The following is a 21,354-nucleotide window of genomic DNA, read 5'->3' as shown; positions in this document are numbered from 1 at the left end:
CAGATTTCTGATTATGATTTTCTTTTAATGAAGAAAAATCTAACTCCGCTAGAACTAACAAATTCTGTTGACAAATTGGGTGTTTGGGGCATTAGGATAATTTGTGCATATAGCAATCCATGACTGAGAATTCTGAGAGTTTAGATAGAATTGTAGGTTGTAAATAGTTAAACTGGTCACTCTTAAAAAATGTGAGAGAGTAGTAGTAACACAATGCCTGTGCCTCTCAAATACATCAGAATGAAACTCCACACCAGGAAGTGAAACCAAAAATAGGTATCTTATCTAAAACACTATCCTAACTCTTAGATGGCATCAATGCAGCAATTCTTTTAAAAACATTTCTGAGATCTGTTTGAAATTGCCTGTTGCTGATTGTGGTGATGACAATCTCTGGGTTCGGTAATGAGATTCCACAGTCTTTATCATACCAACAGTCTTTGGTTTTAGTTTAACTTAAAGTTAAGCAATGACAGTTAAGTAGAGAAAGAAAACTATTTGCATACAGAATGTACCTTCTCTTCCATCAGATTTGTGTTATGATTATTTCTTCGGTTCTTTATAACAGTAGAACTTTCAACAGATTAGAACAATCATCAAATCGACTTTTTACAAACTGGTTCTTGTTTCCAATGCCCATTTTAGTTACGGTTGTTAATATAATTCTCCAGAATGAATTTAATACAGTAGCTATTTTCATAATGACCAGGAAATTGAGACGAAAAAGGGTCCTGATTTTCACGATGGAAAAGATTAGGGATGAAAAAGACACTCAAAGCAAGGTAATCCAAGACCTGAAGGCAAAGCTTAATCTTGGTGGCTGAGTCAGTGTATTGAGCTTATATTTGACATCTCAATTGAAATATGGCATCTCTTTTTGCCAACTACCAACTAGCATTGTGCTGAGTCATCAGTTTCCTCCAGGGAACACTGGTTGTGGATTCAATAATATCATTTCCTCTGGCACCACCCCTGAGACATAACCAAAAGTCTCCTATCCAAGTCGGAAGCTAGTCTAGTCCATACTAGTTTGAAATTATAACTGATATTGGCCCCGGGATGTTTCAAAGAATTATCAAAAGGTATTTGGATTTGATTAAAACTAAACATTTTTCTCAAAGAATTTGTATACTTTACAAATATTATAATCTTTACAGCTCTTATAAGGAGATGGGCATGATTTTGACACTCATGTTTTGAAAATAACTTACAGGTGATCTGAAGATTTATCGTTTTTCTGAAATTAACTTATAAGAACCAAGAAATGGTTGATTTGTCCCCTATTTCCTATGAATGGCTTGCAAGTATTTCATTCATTATAGTTAAGACAGAATCGAGGCTAATGGAAATAAAAGCAGATTAAAACAGCTGAATGATACAGGAAATAACTCAGTTACTAGAGGAACGTCAGATCAACTACAGGTATACCAGACAGACTAGATGATAACTGTACCACTTTAATAAATGAAAACAGCCTTTTTCACTAAAGGTGTGGGTATTTGGTATTATTCTCTGTATAAGTGAAGGAATGTACAAAGAGTGAAGACATTGGGGACAGCAAGAATGGAGTCTAATTCAAGTTTAACTTTTCCTATCTATGAGATACTGGGAAATTATTTAACCTCTCAGAATCTCACTTTAGTTATATATAAATATAAATAAAACCTATGTTCTTTATCAGGTTGAGAAAGTTCCCATCTATTCTTTGATTGCTGAGAGTTTTTATCCTAAATAGGTGTTGAATTTTGTCAAATGATTTCTTTGCGCTGTTGATATGATCATGTTATTTTTCTTGTTTCGCCTGTTTATGTAATGCACTACATTATTTGGTTTTTGAATGCTAAACCAGCCTTGCATACCTATGGTAAATCCCACTTGCTTGTGGTTATATTTCCTTGTATATATTATTGGATTCTATTTGCTAATAATTTTTTGGAGAACTTTTTCATCTATGTTTATGATAGATACTGGTTGGTAGTGGGTTTATATTTTTTCCTTGTAATGTCTCTGTCCGGTTTGTTATCAAGGTAATGCTGGCTTCATAAAATGAGTTAGGCACTATATCTTCTGCTTCTGTCTTCTGGAAGAGACTGGAGAGTACTGGTGTAATTTCTTCCTTAAGTGTTTAGTAGAATTACCAGTGAATCCATCTGGGCCTGGTGCTTTCTGTTTTGGAAGGTTAGGTATTGATTCAATTTATTTATATATATAGGCCTATTCAGCTTGTCTGTTTCCATTTGTGTGAGTTTTGGTAGATTATGTCTTTCAAGGAACTGGTCCATTTCATCTAGGTTATTAAATTGTGGGCTTGGAGTTGTTCATAGTATTCCTTTATTATCTTTTTAATGTCCATAGAATCTGGAGTGAACTTCCCTCATTCATTTATGATATTTATAATTTGTGCTCTCTTTTTTTTCTTATGTAGCCTGGCTTATCAATTTTGTTACTCTTTTCAAAGAACCAACTTTTAGTGTCAATGATTTTCTTTGTTGATTTTCCATTTTCAATTTTATTCATTCCTGCTCTAATTTTTACTGTTTCTTCTGCTTACTTTGGACTTAATTTTTGCTTTTCTTTTTCTAGTAGACACTTAGGTGATTGATTTTAGATCTTTCTTTTTTCATATATGTATATCATGAAATAAAATTTGAAATATATGTATATATGAAATAATATGTATGTCAAGATACATATTATTTCATTTCCCTCTAAGCACTACTTTTGCTGCATCCCCCAAATTTTGATAAGTTGTAGTTTCATTTTCATTTAGTTCCAAATATTTAAAAATCTCTCTTGAGACTTCTTCTTTGGCATATGTGTTATTTAAAAGTGAGTTATTTAGATGAATGGATAAAGAAATTGTGGTTTATATACACAATGGAATACTACGTGGCAATGAGAAAGAATGAAATATGGCCTTTTGTAGCAACGTGGGTGGAACTGGAGAGTGTGATGCTAAGTGAAATAAGCCATACAGAGAAAGGCAGATACCATATGGTTTCACTCTTATGTGGATCCTGAGAAACTTAACAGAAACCCATGGGGGAGGGGAAGGAAAAAAAAAAAAGAGGTTAGAGTGGGAGAGAACCAAAGCATAAGAGACTCTTAAAAACTGAGAGCAAACTGAGGGTTGATGGGGGGTGGGAGGGAGGGGAGGGTGGGTGATGGGTATTGAGGAGGGCACCTTTTGGGATGAGCACTGGGTGTTGTATGGAAACCAATTTGACAATAAATTTCATATATTGAAAAAAAAAAGAAAAAAGTAAAAGTGAGTTATTTAATCTCCAAGTACTTTGTGATTTTCCAGATGTCATTCAGTTTTGATTGCCAGTTTAATTCAATTGTCATCTGAGAGTATGTATCATATGATTGTTCAACATGAGCTTATGAATGTGTATTCTGGTGTTGGATGAAGTAGCCCATAATGTCAATTATATCTAGTTGACTGATGGTGCTGTTGAGTTCCAACGTGTCCTTACTAATTTGCTGCCTGATGGTTCTATTTCTGATAGAGGGGTATTGAAGTCTCCAACTAATACAGTGAATTTTTTTTTTGGTAGGGTCAGTGTGTGTTATTTTCAGTTGTATAGGGCAACACACTTTTTTTTTTTACAAGCATTCATTTAATTTATAATTGATAATTTCATTTATACAGAATAAAACTTTGACTACTCAGGCACCTCTGGCTATAGAAGATATTTCTCTTCAATAATAAACTTGAGTAAGAATTATCTTGAAAGATTTTATATGCTTCTCTGCCTTTTTAAATAAAGTATGCTCATCATTCAGGACTTCACCTCTTCCTGATGCTACATTACAAATCTGAACATAAATTATTCTATTGAGAGAGTGATATCTTCAGAAACTGTTGAATTTTATATAACTTTTGATTCTATATCTCACTACTGCTGGTCCTATATATGAATCTGTTTTATAGTTTTTTCTACCTCCTCGATTTTAGACTGTCATTACTCATTTCTCAGTATTGCCAGTATCTTACCTTTTTAAAATCAATTATGGACTTTTTAAAGTGTTAAGCAAGTCTGTTTAAAGTCAGGAAAGATAGGAGTAGCTTATAAGTGTGTGCTTCTTCCAAGATGAGACATGCTTGAGCTTCAGATAAAGATTTTGTAATCTTTCCAGTTGCTCAGAGAACTTAGTGAATTCCTGCTTCCTTACTCTGTTTTGGTTGATAGAGTTGTTCAGTGACTACTTTCAAGTTAGGTGAAGTATTTAATAATCTTCAACCAGTTATTATTTATTATGTGCACACAAGCTATTGGGCTAATAGAACATTTTAACATCGTTACATATGGTTTATAACAAATGCATTAAAATTAACATAAGTAGTTTTCCGGTCATCGCCTTGGATCCAAAAGATTTTTAAAACTGCTCTGGAAATGTCTTGCCAAAGAAAATTTTCATTGAACAGTAACAATAAAAGCAAACAAATCTGAATAATGCAAACATCTTGCTCTGACTTTGCCTCTCTAAGCCAGGGCTTCCTCATCATTCAGTACAAAGCCTGATTGTCTTCCTAGAAGGCTTGCAGTCCTGATTTACATTTTCCCTCAAGCTTGGTAAACCTGACAGCAGAAAAGTTCCAGCAGTCAGGTTGTAGTGACATTTTTTAAAGCATGATCTAAACTTCTCAATAATTCTGTGGTGGGAGAGAGGAGAGAGAGACTCGAATAAGGAGCAGCCCTGGGATCAAAGGATGTTTCTGGTATGAATGTTACTTCCCTTCACCATGGATGTTTTTAACCGGTCTCAAGGAAACGACGAGCGTAGTTTGCTTGGATCCTGTCTTGGAAGCTAATTTTTAATTTACTATTATTTGTTTCCAGGTGGAGCACCAGTATTCCCACAAGTTCACAGTAGTGGTGTTACGTGCCACCAAAGTGACAAAGGGGGCCTTCGGTGACATGCGTAAGTGTCCTTATTTGCTTTTCTGTTGAAAATGCATAACCTAGTTGCTCCGGCCCTCTGACAAGCCAGGGGCTCCCTCTCTTTCAGATGTGGTTATCTTTGTCTAGATCTTTGAATGATAACATTTCCAACAGTGCTCTGATGCTCTGCTTTCTGTTGGAATAGTGTTTTGTCTTGACTTTACATTGAGAGTACTTGGAGTCAGAAAAAATGACTGTCTTATGACATCCAGATTTCTGGAATTAAAATAAATTCTATTTAATTCTATTTTGAAAAGAGTGCCGAGTGAAGACTTTGAACAAGCTGCCCCTGAGGCATTGTGCCTATTGGATTAAAAAAATGCAGTTTCTCTAGTTCTTATGCCCGTAAATGTGTTTATTATGTGTGAAAATAGCTAAAGAAACTGGTGTAGCACAGCTTCCAACAACGTGAACCCCAGCCTGAGGATAATGTTGAATGAACTTGCTGGCGGTATCCTTTCCCCATGCTTGGAAAAAGCCATTTTCCGAGTTCATCTCACCACTCAAAAGGCTGGGGGTTATGGGGGGTAGAAACACAAAGAAAGATGGATAAGGATTATGATGATGAATTTGGTAAAGTTTTAGATGATTGCTAAAATATGGGAACAGGCGATTTACCTCTCAGAACGGGATTTGGAGAAAGAATGGAGATTATAGTTTGTCAAGCTGGGAAGCAGGCAGGGAAGGCTGCCTTGCCCAATGATGTTGAAACTGGTACTTGGAGGAAGAAAATCTTGGCGAGGAGAGTGAGAAGTCCCAGGCTGAGCAAGTAGAGTTTTTGAAAGTGAGAGAACACAGTGCTTATGAGGAACTAGAAGAGATCCAGTGTTGTTAGAGAATAGACGGCAAAGGGGAAGGGGGACCAGCACTAATATAACAAAGGCTGAGGTTGAGATTTCATCAGAAATACAATGGGAGAAATTTGATGGCATTTTTGTCATAAATCACAAATTGAATTTTCATTCTAAAAAATGTTTGTTCTGGGGACGCCTGGGTGGCTCAGAGGGTTAAGCGTCCAACTCTTATTTTCAGCTCAGGTCATGATCTCACAGTTTCATGAGTTCAAGCCCTGCATTGGGCTCTGCACTGACAACGTGAAGCCTGCTTGGGATTCTCTCTCTCTCCCTTTCTCTCTGCTCCTTCCCTGCTCACGTGTTGTCTCTGTCTCTCTCAAGATAAATAAATAAACTTAAAAACATTTTTTAGAATGTCTGTTCTGGCCATATTGTGTTAAATCTATTGGAAGCAAATGTGGGGTATACTTTATATTTTTAAGAATAAAAAATATGATAACGGATGCAAGAATAAAAATTAGCTGCTTGAAATCATGCTGAAAATGGGCCAATAAAGTTAAATACTATGGGGAAAAAAAGTGAGCTCAGTGCCCAAGTCTTCAGCAAATGAAAAGAGGTGTCCAGGAAGTGGACAGGACACCTGCGTGGCTCAGTCAGTTGAGTATTCGACTCTTGGTTTCAGCTCAGGTCATGATCTCACTGTTTTGTGAGTTCAAGCCCCTGCATCGGGCTCTGCACTGCTTACTTGGGATTCTATCTCCCTCTCATGCTCTCTGCCGCGCCCCCATTCACGCTGTCTCTATCTCTCTCAAATAAATAAACCTTTTTAAAAAATATTTTTTTAAAAAGTCAGAAGTAAAATGGGAAACAATGTAGAATCTAATGGCAAGAGTTTTAGATGAGCAGTAGTTTTCATGAGAGATGAGAGTACAAGGATAATTTCTTTCACTCTCATCTGGACCAGGGATTTATACTCTAAATTGTATCTTATACTTCAATCCAACCCATTTAACCACTCCTTGGTCAATGTTCTTCTGAAGTTATTCTTATTTTGCTTTTTAAAATTCTCTGCATTTTCATCATTTAAATGAGAGTTCCCTGGAAGAAAGAGCCACGTCAGAAACCCTTTTTAAAAACTGGTATATCCCCCATGACCTTGAGAAAAGGCACAGGCTTTAAAATTCAAGAGGTCGATTGTTAGATAAGCTCTCCTTAATTCCCTTGAAGCCCAGGTCAGTAACTTGCCAGGCATGCAAGTTACTAACCTAATTTGACTTTTAAAAAAATATAGTTATGTCTTATACAAGGCAGCAACAATGCTTTCTTATAGCGCTGAACTCTGTCATTCAGGTACAACAGGTGTTACTGTGGTTAAGACGAGCCCACACAGCAGTTCAAACTCTATACTCTGTGAGTCACCTTCAGCTGGTATGGATCTGATTTTCTAGCTACTTCCCCCAGAGGCACAGGTATTTGGGCTATCGTTATTTATTAGGATTAAGCCAGGGGAGATAGTGGTATAGCAGGTGTCATTTTAAACCTATGTGAGTTGACATTAATAATAATACTTAAATATAAACATGAGATATTAACTCATGAAACAGGGAACAGGTTCATTTTGGATCCTCACAGTGTACACAACACAGTTTAGACCCTTGGTCTCTAGAAGCTTCCTTTTGAAAATGAAGGACCCATGGAAGGAATAGCCACTGGAGATTAATCACTATAGGGGAAAGGACAGTGTCATGACATTCTGGTGAACTTTTTATTCAGCATTTGTATTTTGATTTTGTTTCATTTGAGTTGTTACATAATTTCTTGGAGGAGGGGCAATTGTTGCTAACCCTTTATATCACCTTAATGAGTTTATAGAAAGTCAGGAAGAGATAAGAAGGAAGAACAAGAGAAAGTCTTAGAGAAACAAATTCAGTGAGAAGGTTAGCATAAAAAAGTGAAGGGTTGCAATACATCGCCAAGCACTTTATTTCTGAGAAGTTGTAGGAGATTATTACAGTGAGAAAAGGTATTGGCATTAGCTGTCACTTTCCTAAGAGGAGTTTTGATGATATTGCGTGGTGAGCTTGATCAATACGAATTACCAAGTAAACTGAATTTGGATTCTTTGTGTATAGAATCTCTCTCAATATAGACAAAGATAAAACTACAAAAAATGCCCTAAGATCTGTGAAGACTATGAGAGCAGAAACCTACACCCTCTTCTGTTGTTGATATTGTCTGCATTTATTTGAGAAGGCAAATTTCCATAAAATTTTACATGTTGATAAAGAAGAATGACAGATTACTACTGGGTTTTTTGGTTTTGCCTGAGTATGTGGGGGCTCTCAAGGATGCCACAAAAAAATCAAATGGTTGATTCCTGGTAAAATACCTATATCTGCCTTTTTCTTTTTTCTTTCTTTTTTTTTTTTGAGATAATACTAAGATTATATCTATTTTTTATTTTGTCCCTTGATAAATCATCTTTTTCTAATTATCTCCATTTAAAAATATCATGTAATGTTGTCAAAACATCATAATAAAATCAGCAGCACCCCATGAGCTGTCTTTTGAGGGGTCAGAGTTGACATTTTAATCATAACATCTCACTTATTTCGTTGTTTTTACCTAAGGGCCTGGGCCAGCCAAGAGCAGGACAGCCCCTTCCCGGACCTGGTTGCTAATCTCAGTGTGCGAAAATGTATCATTTATGCCTGTATCCCAGTGTCCACCCTTCCATGCATTCTTATTCTCACATCATATGAAGAGGTTGTTTGAAGTTCATAATTGCAACTGACTCACCATAGTCTTAGTTTTAAAATAAGTAGTTTGCCTTAATTTTGGCAATATTAATATAACTCTCACTTTTAAAGCTATAGTATAATATATATATATATACATACATATATATATACATACATATATATACACATACACATATATATACATACATATATATATACACATACATATATATACATATATATATACATACATATATATATGTATATATATAAATATATATATACAGTACCACCTTGGTTTGCAAGCATAATTCATTCTGGAAACATGCTTGTAATCCAAAGCACTTGTATATCAAAGCGAATTTCAAGAACCATTGGTTCCGTTGTGATCATGTGACGTTCGGCATCATGTACTCCTCGTATTGCAAGACATAGCTCTTTATCAAGTTAAAATGTACTTATGTTTGCTCATCCTGTGGAACACTCACAGAACAAGTTACTCACAGTCCAAGGTTTTATGGTATATTAAATATAACCTGTAGTTATACACTACATATACACTATAACTAGTGTAGTCATGAGTATGTCAACACTGCAGCAGGTGCATGTGTTGGATGGATATATATTAAACTCTGTGTTTTTTATTGTCCCTTTCCTCTTCTAACAGAGGTTACACATTTGCAGAATGACTACAGTGACGATAAAATTTCAGTTGGTAATAGAGTTTTCTTTGTGCATGTGTGAAGTGAAACACACAGCCCTGGCCACAAACCTGATTTTAAAACCAAATGAAATGGCTGGCACAAATGTTTTAGCTACCTCCCTGAGTTTCTGCTCCTTTTAATGTTGGGGAAAACACAGATCAAATGTGATAATGGAGGCTAGTCTCAGACTTCACAACTGGATAGAGTCATGTTTCGGTCCCTAAGATGAAGTCAGAAAATGGATAGGATAGTGTTTTTGAAACAATAAAATACTATACCAGTATTAGATATTTTTAATATCCTAATTATGCAAATATACTAATGATTCTTGTCTGGTCTCAACAGACACTGAACTCTTTCTCTTTACAGAATTAGCGTCACCAACGTTAGGGTTTCTGAAGACAGTTATAGGATTGCAGATAGATCTACTTTCCTTAAGTATTCAGGAGAACACAGAGCTTAATTCCAACCTTTAAACTTTAAGAAAAAAATAAATATATTTGGGAGAATTATGAGCTCATTATGTTGAAACCAATTTTAATAAGATTGTATTGCTTCTATCTTAAGGTACTCTTTTTGGGTTTTCTTAAGAACCTCAAGCTTTTATTTGCATAAAGTCTGTGTCTGTGGGTAAATGATGTTTTATTGTAGATAAACTCATAGCAAGATCTAAATCAAGTTCCTGATTTTTAAACAGCTGTGCCATTTGCAGGTCCAAGGCTGACCTAATCTCCCCAAGTAGTGCTTTTCAAACATTAATGTCCAAGTGAGTCACCCACGGTTCTTGTTGAAAGTGTGGATTCTGATTCAGTAAGTCTGGGAAAGGTTTTCCTCTTTCCTCCAGTCTTGTTCTCCCCAGCAGCAGCTCAATCCCCTCACATCTAGGACCATCCAGAGAATTTAGCCTCTTCAAAGGACATGACCCGCAATGCATAGTGTTAATAATTCCCTGGGAAAGGAGCCTAGAACTCAACCTTCCTATTTGTAAGTGTTAGCCTGAGAGGCAGAGTATTGGGTGCGTACGTAGAGGAACGTTATCTATTTAATTTTTTTGAGAATCTTCAGCAGCAGCAAGAGCAATGTAGAAATTACTATAAAAATATATTATCTCTGGTAGACTTTCATGAATATCACAGTGATCAAATCCCTAGGAAACAGGCCAAATATATTTATGACAGAGTATGGTCTCCAAAGGCAAAACACTACTCTCTCATCCCATGTTGTTGGGCAAGTTTCCTCTGTCTTCTTTTTTCACCATAGAGATGTTATGAGAATTCAATGCATTAACTAATGTGAAGTACTCATATGCCTGACACATAGTAAGACCTCAATGGTATTATCTATTATTGTTAAAATTATTTCAGATACCAACATAAGAAGACCTTCCTTCCTTCCTTTCTTTCTTTCTTTCTTTTTTAAGATTTATTTATTTGTGAGAGAGAGAGTGCAAGCAGGGAAGGGGCAGAGAGAGAAGGGAATAGAGGATCCAAAGCGGGCTCTGCACTGACAGCAGCGAGCTCGATGCAGGGCTCGAACTCATGAACCCCGTGAGATCATGACCGGAGCCCAAGTCAGACATACAACCAACTGAGCCACCCAGGTGCCCCAAGAAGACATTTATTTCTTAAATATAATCTTTGTGTGAGCTAAAGAATATTCTTTTGGGATAGTCCATGCACTATAATTTTTCAGTTTTTCACCTTGGAGACAAATTTCCATTGTGAGTTTCTGTGTTGAGCAAATTAACGGATCCTTCTTTTTTTCAGCTTAGAAGAAATAAATGGTAGAATGGCACTTCCGTTGTCTTCTCTGATGCACTTGGGCACAGTTCACTCCTGTGCACCTCTGCCAGCTGTCCAGACTTCTGTTTAACACTTGTCACATAGGCGTCTAACCATGTGTTTATAAAACTGCGGCCTGTATCTTATGTTTTAGAAGATAGGTGTTTAGCCTTGAGACTGGCAAAGTAGTAGTAAGATCTCAGAATTTTGGATGAAGGAATAGACAAATGATATTTGTAAATATGTGTAATTATACCTTTCTTCTTGGGTAGTGCCTTCTTTTTACCTCACTAAAGAGAGAAGTTTAAAAATAATTTTATACTCCATTTTTTTTGTAGATTATAAATATCTGTTATTTCTATCCATAGCTATCTAGAATTTTCCTGGGTTTCAAGGTACATATATTTTATAACACCTTTGGATTAATATAATAAACCTTTTCTTGGATTAATTATGGGGCTTCAAATATATATGTACATAAATAAATGGAACTGCTATTGGCCAAATATGTGTATTTTTTATGGAATCAAACATTTCCCTAGGCTTTAGCCCTTAAGTTATGATGAATGAGTTTCGGCTTACTAATATTTTTGGAATGTTTTTGAGTATCCACCCAAGATTTAAAAAATTCTGTGTATAACGAAACAATTTCCCAGTGGCCTCTTTATGGAAGATAATTTCAAGATGAATAAAGTGTTCCAGAACATGCCTATCTCTCATCTCTTATCTTGTATTTTCTACAAAGTTGAGAAATAGGTTGTGTTAGGAAAGAACTACTGTTCTTCATTCATTTAACTCATGTAGTTTATTAAACGGTCAAATGGTTTTAGGAGGACAGTTAGTCGTTTTTTTCTCTATTTAAATGTCATTAGATCTCTGTGCGTGTGTGACTCATATGTATATATTTGTGTTTAGGTCTGATGAGTACTGTAAATACTGTTCTATATATTTTGATAATATCAGTTGATCCTTGGGTAGATTTTCACCACATTTATTCAATAAGATTAACAGCATCTTCCAGTTGTATATCTGGTAGCAATGCTTTTGTGAGATAAGGAAAGCAGATTCCTATCAAAATGAAGAGTACGTCACCGGTACTAATAGGGACATAATCCACATGTTCTCTCCTTTTTTTCAAGACTATCAGTGATAGAACCTCCTTAATTTAGTTTTTTATCACATATGTCTTATACTTGAACTTCTTTGTCTTAAAATACTTTCATATTTTTCACAAAAATACTTCAACACGTTAATGTTCTACATGTTAAATATTTCAGCATGTTAATGTTTAATGAAGGGAAATCTTCGTTCTAAAAACTTTTTAAAAACTGAGTGATATGCAGGCTTATTTTCTTAAGCTAAGTAAATTCTCTTTGCCAAAAATCATACATCACCACTTCTGTATTGAAAATGTGTGATTAATATCTCATGGAGTAAAATTTAAAAAATAGTTAAATGTTTCTTAAGTTTCCTCAGAAAAGTATGCTCTTAAACTTTTTATGTCAAAGAGAATAATTCTGCTGCTCTAAAAGTTTGAGCATGTATGTGAAAACATTTATCATGTATGCTATTTTAGTATATTTTAATATTTTAAAATATTTCTTAAAAATAAAAATTCTATGACATAGAGATTGAAGTTAAGTTAAACTCAGTCAAGGGATAGTCTGGGAGTTTTGTAAATTTCACTGACTCCTCATAAGTACTTTTCTGTTCTTACTCCCCATGATGCATCAATATATATTTTATGAAATATTTTAGATAAAATTCTAGACAAATTTATTTTCAGTTGATATACAAGGTGAATCCAAATCTGCAGTTGCAAAATGAAATAACAGCTTGGAAATTTTAACTTTGGAGAACAAATGTTAAAAGAAATAGAACCCAGTGTTTTTTCCAGCAAGTCTCCATTATTCTTTTTTTAATTTTTATTTATTTTTGAGAGAGAGAGTGAGAAAATTGGGGAGCGGCAGAGAGGGAGACACAGAATCTGAAGCAGGCTCTGGGCTCTGAGCTGTCAGCACAGAGCCTGACGCAGGGCTCAAACCCATGAGCCATGAGATCATGAAAAAGTAAGATGCTTTGACTGAGCCACCCAGGCGCCCCAAGCAAGGCTCCATTATTAATGTCCTCATCAATAAATGTTGAGCATCTGCTATCTTGAGAAGTACAAAAAAAATAAACATAATACGTGTGGTAGATAACTTTATTCAGTGCCTATTTCATACCAGAGAGGAAGCATGGCTTAGAGATTGGAGCAAGGACTCTGGAACTGGCTTGCTTGAATTCAAATCTCCCTTCTATTTATTAACTCCATGATTTTGGGTAAGTTACTTAGCTTTCCTAAGCCTCAATTTCCTCAGTGTTTACATGGGGGTAACAATTATACCTTCCTCATAGGTTTTTTTTTACAAGAATTAAATTAGATTATGAAGCATTTAGAAAGGGGCTTGATGCATAGTATACACAATATGTGTTAAATAAATAAGCAAAACTATTAAGTGGAGTTCATAGAACTTAACATACTGCATTTATTCATTTTAGTAACCCTAGAAGATATATGCTGTTTTTATTTTAATTTTACAGATACACAATTTTTTAAAAAGACATTAAGTAAATGTTCCCAAATCACACAGCTGTTAGGTTTTATGGCTAGAACTTAAATCTCTCTCACTCTGATGTTTACTTGTACAGTAGCTTTGCCTCTGAGCTTTGTATGGCCTAGATGATAAGATGAAACAGGTGTGAATAAGTCTGGAAAACCAACCCAAGAAGATATGCACTCAGTAATTGTGTGTTTAGGCTGTATGATGTTACTGATTTTGAAAAGTGCTGGCAATAAACTTCCCAGAAGACCTCACAGCTAGAATGGAGACGGATTTTATAACTTCAGTAGAATTTTAATTTGTTATTATTAAATACTTTTGATACTTCAGTTTAGAAAAAACATCATAAAAGGTCTTAAACATCGGGCTGGCATGGTATGTCTACGGGCACGGTATGTCTATTATTTAAGGAATCTGGCTATTTTTTAATGGTTTATGCTAGTGAATAAATGTCAGGTAGCAAGGATAATGCCTTGTTTGAGTATACTGACCCTAAACTGGGGGTCACTTTTGCTGCACAGGGCACTTTGGGCAATATCTAGAGAGATTTTTAGTTGCCACAATTGGGGGATCCCTTCTGGCATGTAGTGTGTAGAGGCCAGGGACAGCATCTCAGAGCAAAGAATTATCTGACCCAAAATACCAAGAGTGTCAAGGCTGAGAGTTCCTATTTTAATGAAAAATAAGAATTATTCTTGTATAGGGTAGAATGCACACATACAACTAAACCCATATAACTAACATTAATAATATAAATAAATTAATGTGTTTTATAATAATATATAAGAATTTCTGGAGAATTACTCTTTCTCTCCTACCTAAACAGATGCCAAGAAACATTCTAAGTTCTAAATCTTTAAAAAATATTCCAAACATAGATACTGGTAACAAAGGTATTTTTGTTTCCTTCCAAGAAGTTATCATAGAGATTTAAGTAAAAAGGCAATGTAGGAAACAACGAAAATTTCAGTTCTGTTGTAGATTGGCCTTTAGCTTGCTTTGGGTTGTTTTGCATTTATCTCTCTCTGTTTTCTTGTGAATATCAACATTCTTTACAGTAAGTTATTTTTACTATATGCCAGATGGTAGACCACTTCACTAATGTACTAAGTCAATTGTTAGTTCAAACTGCACCCAGTCAGTTGTGCAGAGATGCTATTGGGCTTTCTTCCTGACATCCACTTGGCTGATGATACATTCTGACAGTTTCATGTCCCTTTACAAAGGGACACACGTGCCCTGGGAAAGCGCTTTTGTAGATCTGAGGCTGTGAGAAAAAGGAAAATGAAAAAATAAGGAGAGTTCACATTGGAGACTCTATCTGGTAAATGGATTTAAAAATGGTATTAATAAAACTGCTTTGTAATTTCAAATTGTTTTTAACATTTATTTATTTTTGAAAGAGTGAGAGCATGTGCACATGCACACATCCAAGTTGGGGAGGGGCAGAGAGAGGAAGAGTGGATACAAAGCAGGCTCCGCACTGGGAGCCCAGAGCCTAGTGTGGGGCTTGAACTCGGGAACCCTGAGATCATGACCTGAGCCGAAATCAAGAGTCAGCTAGCCACTTAACCGACTGAGTCACCCAGACATCCCTAAAACTGCTTTGTAATTTCAAATAAGGATAAGGTATTCTGTGATTATTTGAGAACATAGACAATGCTGCTGTTGTTGCAAGGGCTTTTCTCTTCTCTGTCCAATGTATCCAGAATCACTACCAAAGTTCTGTTTTACTAAACTATATTGGATTCTTCACTAACTTTTCTAGCTTCTGTATTTCCAGCAGTTTTCAGGGACTGCCCTTCAGCATCTATAGCCATGACCATTCCAATTTTGAGCCTGTTCTGGAAGAAGCAGGGACTGCTATCTATAAACAAGTCCCTTGACACTCTACCGGATTCCTTGGAGGTGTTAAGGGTGGCAAGATGAGATTCAAAGGTTTATTATTATTATTACTGCGTTTAGAACTTGAAAGTAAAGGTTAAATGCAAATGCACTGGGAAGAAATGACTGGCATTGACTCATATTAAAATGCAAATGAATGGGGTGGGACAAAGCTCCAGAAAGGTTGAGACATATTAGGCAAGAGCAGAGAGAAGTTAAGAGTGGGAGATTGCTGTGCCTAAAATGTCACCTTTTCTGCAGTATTGCTCAGGGCTAGCCTATTATCCATTACTTTGGTAATATTTATATATTCCTATAACGTTTCAGACTTAGTTTACAGTTTAGTAGAGGCAAAAATAGGTAAGGGTTAGTGTTGGATTATTTGAAAGAGCAAGGAATTTGGCTTTCAGAAAGCCTAGATTAAAATCCTATCTCTAAATGACCTTGCTCAACTTACTAAAAGTCTCTGGGTCTGTTTCCTCACCTTCATGATGGGAATAATAATATCTAACTCAGCAAGTTGAAGCTTTATGTGGAATTACTTCTGTTTTATGCAGATGTATATAGATGAGACCTCTGGGGAATATGATTTACAGTAGCCAATTTTACCTGATAAGAAAACAGAACTAGTTGCCTAGAGATGTATGAACAGGATAAGGAAAAAATACAGGTAACATCTCCTTCTGCTCATCCTTTATGTGTATAGTATTTGGACCCTTGAATATTCTTAGGACAAGGACAACACCTTACTAGCATTTAGTTATCAGCTGAAATGCCAAAGGAAAGCATAATGGTGTGCACAAGTAAAACAGAAGCCGTGTTTTCTTACTCAGAACAAATGCTTCCACCATCAAGGTGACTGTGTGGAATGCTCAAAATGTTGGATTCCAGAGATGCCACGTGGCCTACATGTTGACTTGTGGGGGTGATTCTGCAGCGTGTGATCGAGGAGGGTCACTGACTGGAAAGAGAACCTGGGGTCCGGTCAGGGGCACCCTTGTGACCCTTCCTCACCACGCATAGGCCTGCCCTCAGAGTCAGTCAGTGAAAGACAAAAGTGTGTTTCCCAAAGACATCGTGGTGGTGGCTTTGTGAAGAGTGGTTGGAATGTGGGGGAAGCAAGCAGCTAGGAGATGATGTGAACAGCCCAGGTGAGAGGCACTGCTTAGTTGGACTGAGGTGGTGATATTTTGAGTGGGCTTGAGGAACCAGACGTGATAGCCGCGTTAGAGGTGGACTAGGTGGGACTCGGAGGCAGATTGGATACAGGAGCTGTGAGGAAAAGAGAATGACCCTCATGTGTCCAGCTCTGGGGCTGGAAGTGATGGTTCCATGCAAGTAAGACATTGAAAGTCAGGAAAAATTAACAGGTTTTTGGTTCATTTTGCTTTGTTTTTCTTTTGTCTTGCAGCTAAGGAAAGAAAGGTGGAAAGAGAATAAACTTGTTTTGTACATGTTGAGTGTGAGGTATTTTTCAAAGGCATTCAAGAAGAAGATTCAAAGTCTCAGAGTAGAGAGGGGCTCAGGAATGTAGATTAGGGAGAAAATCATATTTATGTGGAAGCCAGAGCCAAGAAAGGATTCAAGGACTTCAAGAATTGATTCAGAATGGTTAAAAAAAGATGGAGGCCTTTAAAGATATATTACTTGGCAATAGGTTATATATGGACATGGAATCAAGAATCTCATATTTGTCCTCCTTGCAGCATCGAGGAAATGAATGTATCACGGCTGCCATTTAAGCCTTGAAGATGATCGGCTTTAAAGGATCTGAGGTTATGGGGGAGGGGAAGGAGAAAAAAAAAAAGGTTAGAGTGGGAGAGAGCCAAAGCATAAGAGACTCTTAAAAACTGAGAACAAACTGAGGGTTGATGGGGGGTGGGAGGGAGGGGAGGGTGGGTGATGGGTATTGAGGAGGGCACCTTTTGGGATGAGCACTGGGTGTTGTATGGAAACCAATTTGACAATAAATTTCATATATTGAAAAAAAAATAAAAAAAATAAAAATAAAAATAAATAAAAATAAAAGATCTGAGATTAATCAAACTGCAGGCTTCGTGTGGGTCATGTGACCTGAGGGGTGCATATTGAGTGTGCTTTTTTAAGACAATATGAATAGTTGATAATTCTTTTATAAGTTGGTTTTGAATACATGAACATTAATTTAAGGGGTTCACTTTGTTTTGAAGGATTCTTTGAAGGATTTGTAAGAGATGTGAAATGAGAGCCCACAATTTAGTGGTGAGCTGAGGGGGAAACTTAGGGCAAGATATACTGAGGGAACATTTACAGAGGTAGGTAGGAAATTGCAAATAATGATATCATTTATTTGCGTAAAGGGTACTGCATTGAGAAAAAAAAAATTCATCAAGTCTCCATGGAAGCTGTGATTGAGGCATGATTTTTGCCAGGAGCTGGGGGATGGGAGGCAGGAATAGAGAGATGGCGGTCAAAGGGAACAAACTTCCAGTTATAAGATGAATAAGTTCTGTGGATTTAATTACAACATGGTGATTGTAGTTAACAATACCATATGCTATATTTGGAAGTTGCTAAGAAAGTAGATCTTCAATGGTTTCACCACAAAAAGAAATGGTAATTGTGTGAGATGATAGAAGTGTTCATGAACCCTACTGTGATAATCATTTGGCGATATGTGTATCACATCATCATGTTGTACACCTTAAACTCACATAGTGTTATATGTCTAGTATAATTCAGTAAAGCTGAGAAAACAAGTTACAATAGGGAGAATAACACTATGTCATAGAAAAGGTGGAGTATAATGGGTCAGAATTTTACAAGATGATGGGATTAGAAGCTGCAAGTATAGACTGCATTTATTTTTCTAAACTCATGAGGGTAGGAAGGATCTTGAGGAATTAGCAAAAATAATGAATTTATTTTATTTTTTTAAGTTTATTTCTTTATTTTTGAGAGAGACAGAGAGAATGTGAGGCGGGGATGCGCAGAGAGAGAGGGAGAATCTCAAGCAGGCTCCCCACTGTCAGCACAGAGCCCAATGCGGGGCTCGAACTCATGAACCTTGAGATCATGACCTGAGCCAAAATCAAGAGTTGGTTGCTTAACTGACTGGGCCATCTAGGCACTCCTGTTTATTTATTTATTTTTTTGATGATCAGTGTTTGTTTATAGGTTGCAAAGGTGTAGCCAGGGCAAAGCAAATGTTTACAGGTTAAATTTGGGGCTGGGGATAAATGAGAAATATCTGAGAGGAGGTAGAATAGTATGACATTGAGAGAAGAATGTATGGATACTTGTTCTTCTAAGACATGAAGGAAGAACTTAAGTATGAATAAATGCATTTTCTAATTATAAATATGGTTTTACGGTTGTGAAGTATAGGGAAGAGAAATTGAATGAATCCATCTAATCCTCTCCTTTTGTTTTCTCAGTGAAGTATGAGCCTGAGTTGTACCCTCAGATGAGGAGTAGCAGATAGGGTAGGTGACTTGAGAAATGTAATAAGTGTTGGGCAGTCATGTAAAGAATGGAAATAAAAGGAATAGGGATTAGTATATGTTTGGTCAAGTTAATGACTCAGTAGGCATTGGACTATGCTGAAGCAACTAATAGCAGAACATTCATTTCCTCTGAGTGCAACTTATAAGACACAGGTTAAATTAATTTAAAGAATGTCTGAAAGATTGAAAACTGCTGAGTCAACCCGGATTTGAGGGACCAAAATCTCAGAGGAGAGAAGTCATTGAAGTAGGCCTCAGTGTTCTACAAGCCATCTTTCCCCCCTCAATCCACTGCTGGATTTAGGTGGGTTTGGGGGGGTCACAAGGACGTAGGAAGTAGCCAAGTAGTGAAGAGGCAGACAATCCACCAGGGCTCTGACAATCTCAAAGGATTTGGGGACACAAAAACTGCATTTCCGAGACAAGCCAGTTAGAATTTGAGGGGCAGAGCGTCTGAGAGAAGGGAAACTCAGAGAAGCTGAAAGTCAGCGCCTTCACCATGTGCACTAAACAAAGTCTTAATCTGCGTGGGGCAACAGGCTGAGGAGCAAACATAAAATACCCCCCAAAACAAAGCAGAGATATTGGCAGCATCACAGTGCTAAGAGGGAAAAAAATGGAATTCAGAACTTCCAAATGAAAAGGGGCCTTCGAAACACCCTGGGCTCTCGTTGAGAAGTTTCAGTGGGACTGAACGAGAGGTAGGCTGAACCTTATAAAGATTGGAGTCAGTTCCATTTTTGATTAAGTTCAGGAGATCCATCCTGTTCTCCCTGCCTGCCTTCCGGAAGATAAGATGGGGCTTCTGTGGAGGTAGATCTAAGTCCCTTCCCATTTTTCATAGAAAGGTCTGGCATTGAGCCAAGAATCACCAGGTATACCAAAGACTAAGATCAAGAAAAATAAATAGATCTGCACAGATTATATAAAATAATTATGGTTGATATGTTCGAGAAAATAGATGACAAATGGAGAATTTTACCAGGGATCCAGATACATAGGAAAGAATAAAATGGAAGAATTACAACTAAAAACAAGAAGTGAAATTAAAAACTCCATAGATAGGTTTGATGTCGTTTGGACACATCTGAAGAGAGGCAATTAATTAACGGAATAGGTTAGTAGGAAATATCCAGACTGAAACACAGAGAACAAAAAGGGAAATAAACTATAGAGGAAAACGTAAGGAATATCTAGGGCATGATAGAAAGCACTGGGAAGGAGAAAGGGTGTGTGTGTGTGTGTGTGTGTGTGTGTGTGTGTGTGTAGGTTATGAACTCAAGGATAAGTACAAAGAATACCAACCCTACGCATATTGCAGTAAAATTGCTGGAAACTAAAGAGAAAGAAAAAAAATGTTCTAAAGGTATCCAGAGGAAAAAAGACATTTAAAAAAACAACCACAAGATAACAGAATGACATCTATGAAGTGTTGAAATAAAATATCTGCCAGAATAACCAAAGAAATTAAAGAAAGACAACTTATACTACCTGACATCAATTTATTATAAAACTAGGATAATTAAGACAGAGTGGCATTAGTGCAAGAGTAAATGAATAGACTAATGGGCGAATAAACCAATAAAAATCCAGAAACAGACTTGCATTTATGTGACCTCTTGATTAATGCAAAAGTTACATTGCCATGCTAGGATTAAAGGCAGTGTTTCCAGTAAATGATCCTGAGTCCCTATGAAAAAAATCATAACACTCCCCTCACACCATACGCAGGAATTGATTCCAATTTAGATCTAAAAAGAAAAAGTAAAACCAGTAAGATTTTGAAGACATCAATGCAAACTATTTTATGACACTGGAATAGCTAAGGTTTTCTTAAAAGACAAAAAGCAGGGGACCCTGGGTGGCTCAATCAGTTAAGCACCTAACTCTTGATTTTGGCTCAGGTCATGATCCCAGGGTCGTGAGGTTGAGCCCTACTTAAGATTCTCTCTCTCTCTGCCCCACTCTGCACCTCCATCCCCACTCCCCTCCCCACTCACACACACACATGCACACCGTCTCTCACTCTCTCTCTAAAATAAAAAAAAAAGACAAAAAACCTGAATTATAAGAAAACAGTTGGACACACTGAACTATATTAAAGTTCGGCATTTATTTTGGTCAAAAGACATCATTTAAAGTAGTGAAAAGATGGAAACCCTAAATTGAGAAAATATATTTGCAACCTATGTATGTCTGTCAAAGGACTCATCCAGAATATGTAAAGTACTCATAAATTAATCTAAAAAACAAGCAACCCAATGGAAAGAAATGGACAAAGGATTTGAGTATGCTCTTCATTCCAGAGAATCACCAATTGACCAATAAAAAGAAGAGGTATTCAACCTCATCATCATCCAAGATGTGTGAAATAAATCCACACTGAGATACCATCATACATCCACCAGATGTT

The 21,354-nt window shown here is 36.6% G+C and overlaps 1 protein-coding gene across 1 annotated transcript in view; it reads left to right on the top strand.

Annotated features, from left to right (window-relative positions):
• Positions 1 to 21,354, top strand: part of PLA2G4A (phospholipase A2 group IVA) — a 162,507-nt gene that overhangs the window by 40,144 nt on the left and 101,009 nt on the right. Inside the window, exon 3 of the mRNA XM_049634055.1 lies at positions 4,848 to 4,929. Coding sequence (XP_049490012.1) covers positions 4,848 to 4,929 — 82 coding nt within the window. The remainder of the gene's footprint in view (positions 1 to 4,847; positions 4,930 to 21,354) is intronic.

The sequence above is a fragment of the Panthera uncia genome, chromosome F1, assembly GCF_023721935.1.
Source record: "Panthera uncia isolate 11264 chromosome F1, Puncia_PCG_1.0, whole genome shotgun sequence".
NCBI classification, from domain to species: Eukaryota; Metazoa; Chordata; class Mammalia; order Carnivora; family Felidae; genus Panthera; species Panthera uncia.
This window is presented reverse-complemented; position numbering and strand designations above follow the sequence as displayed.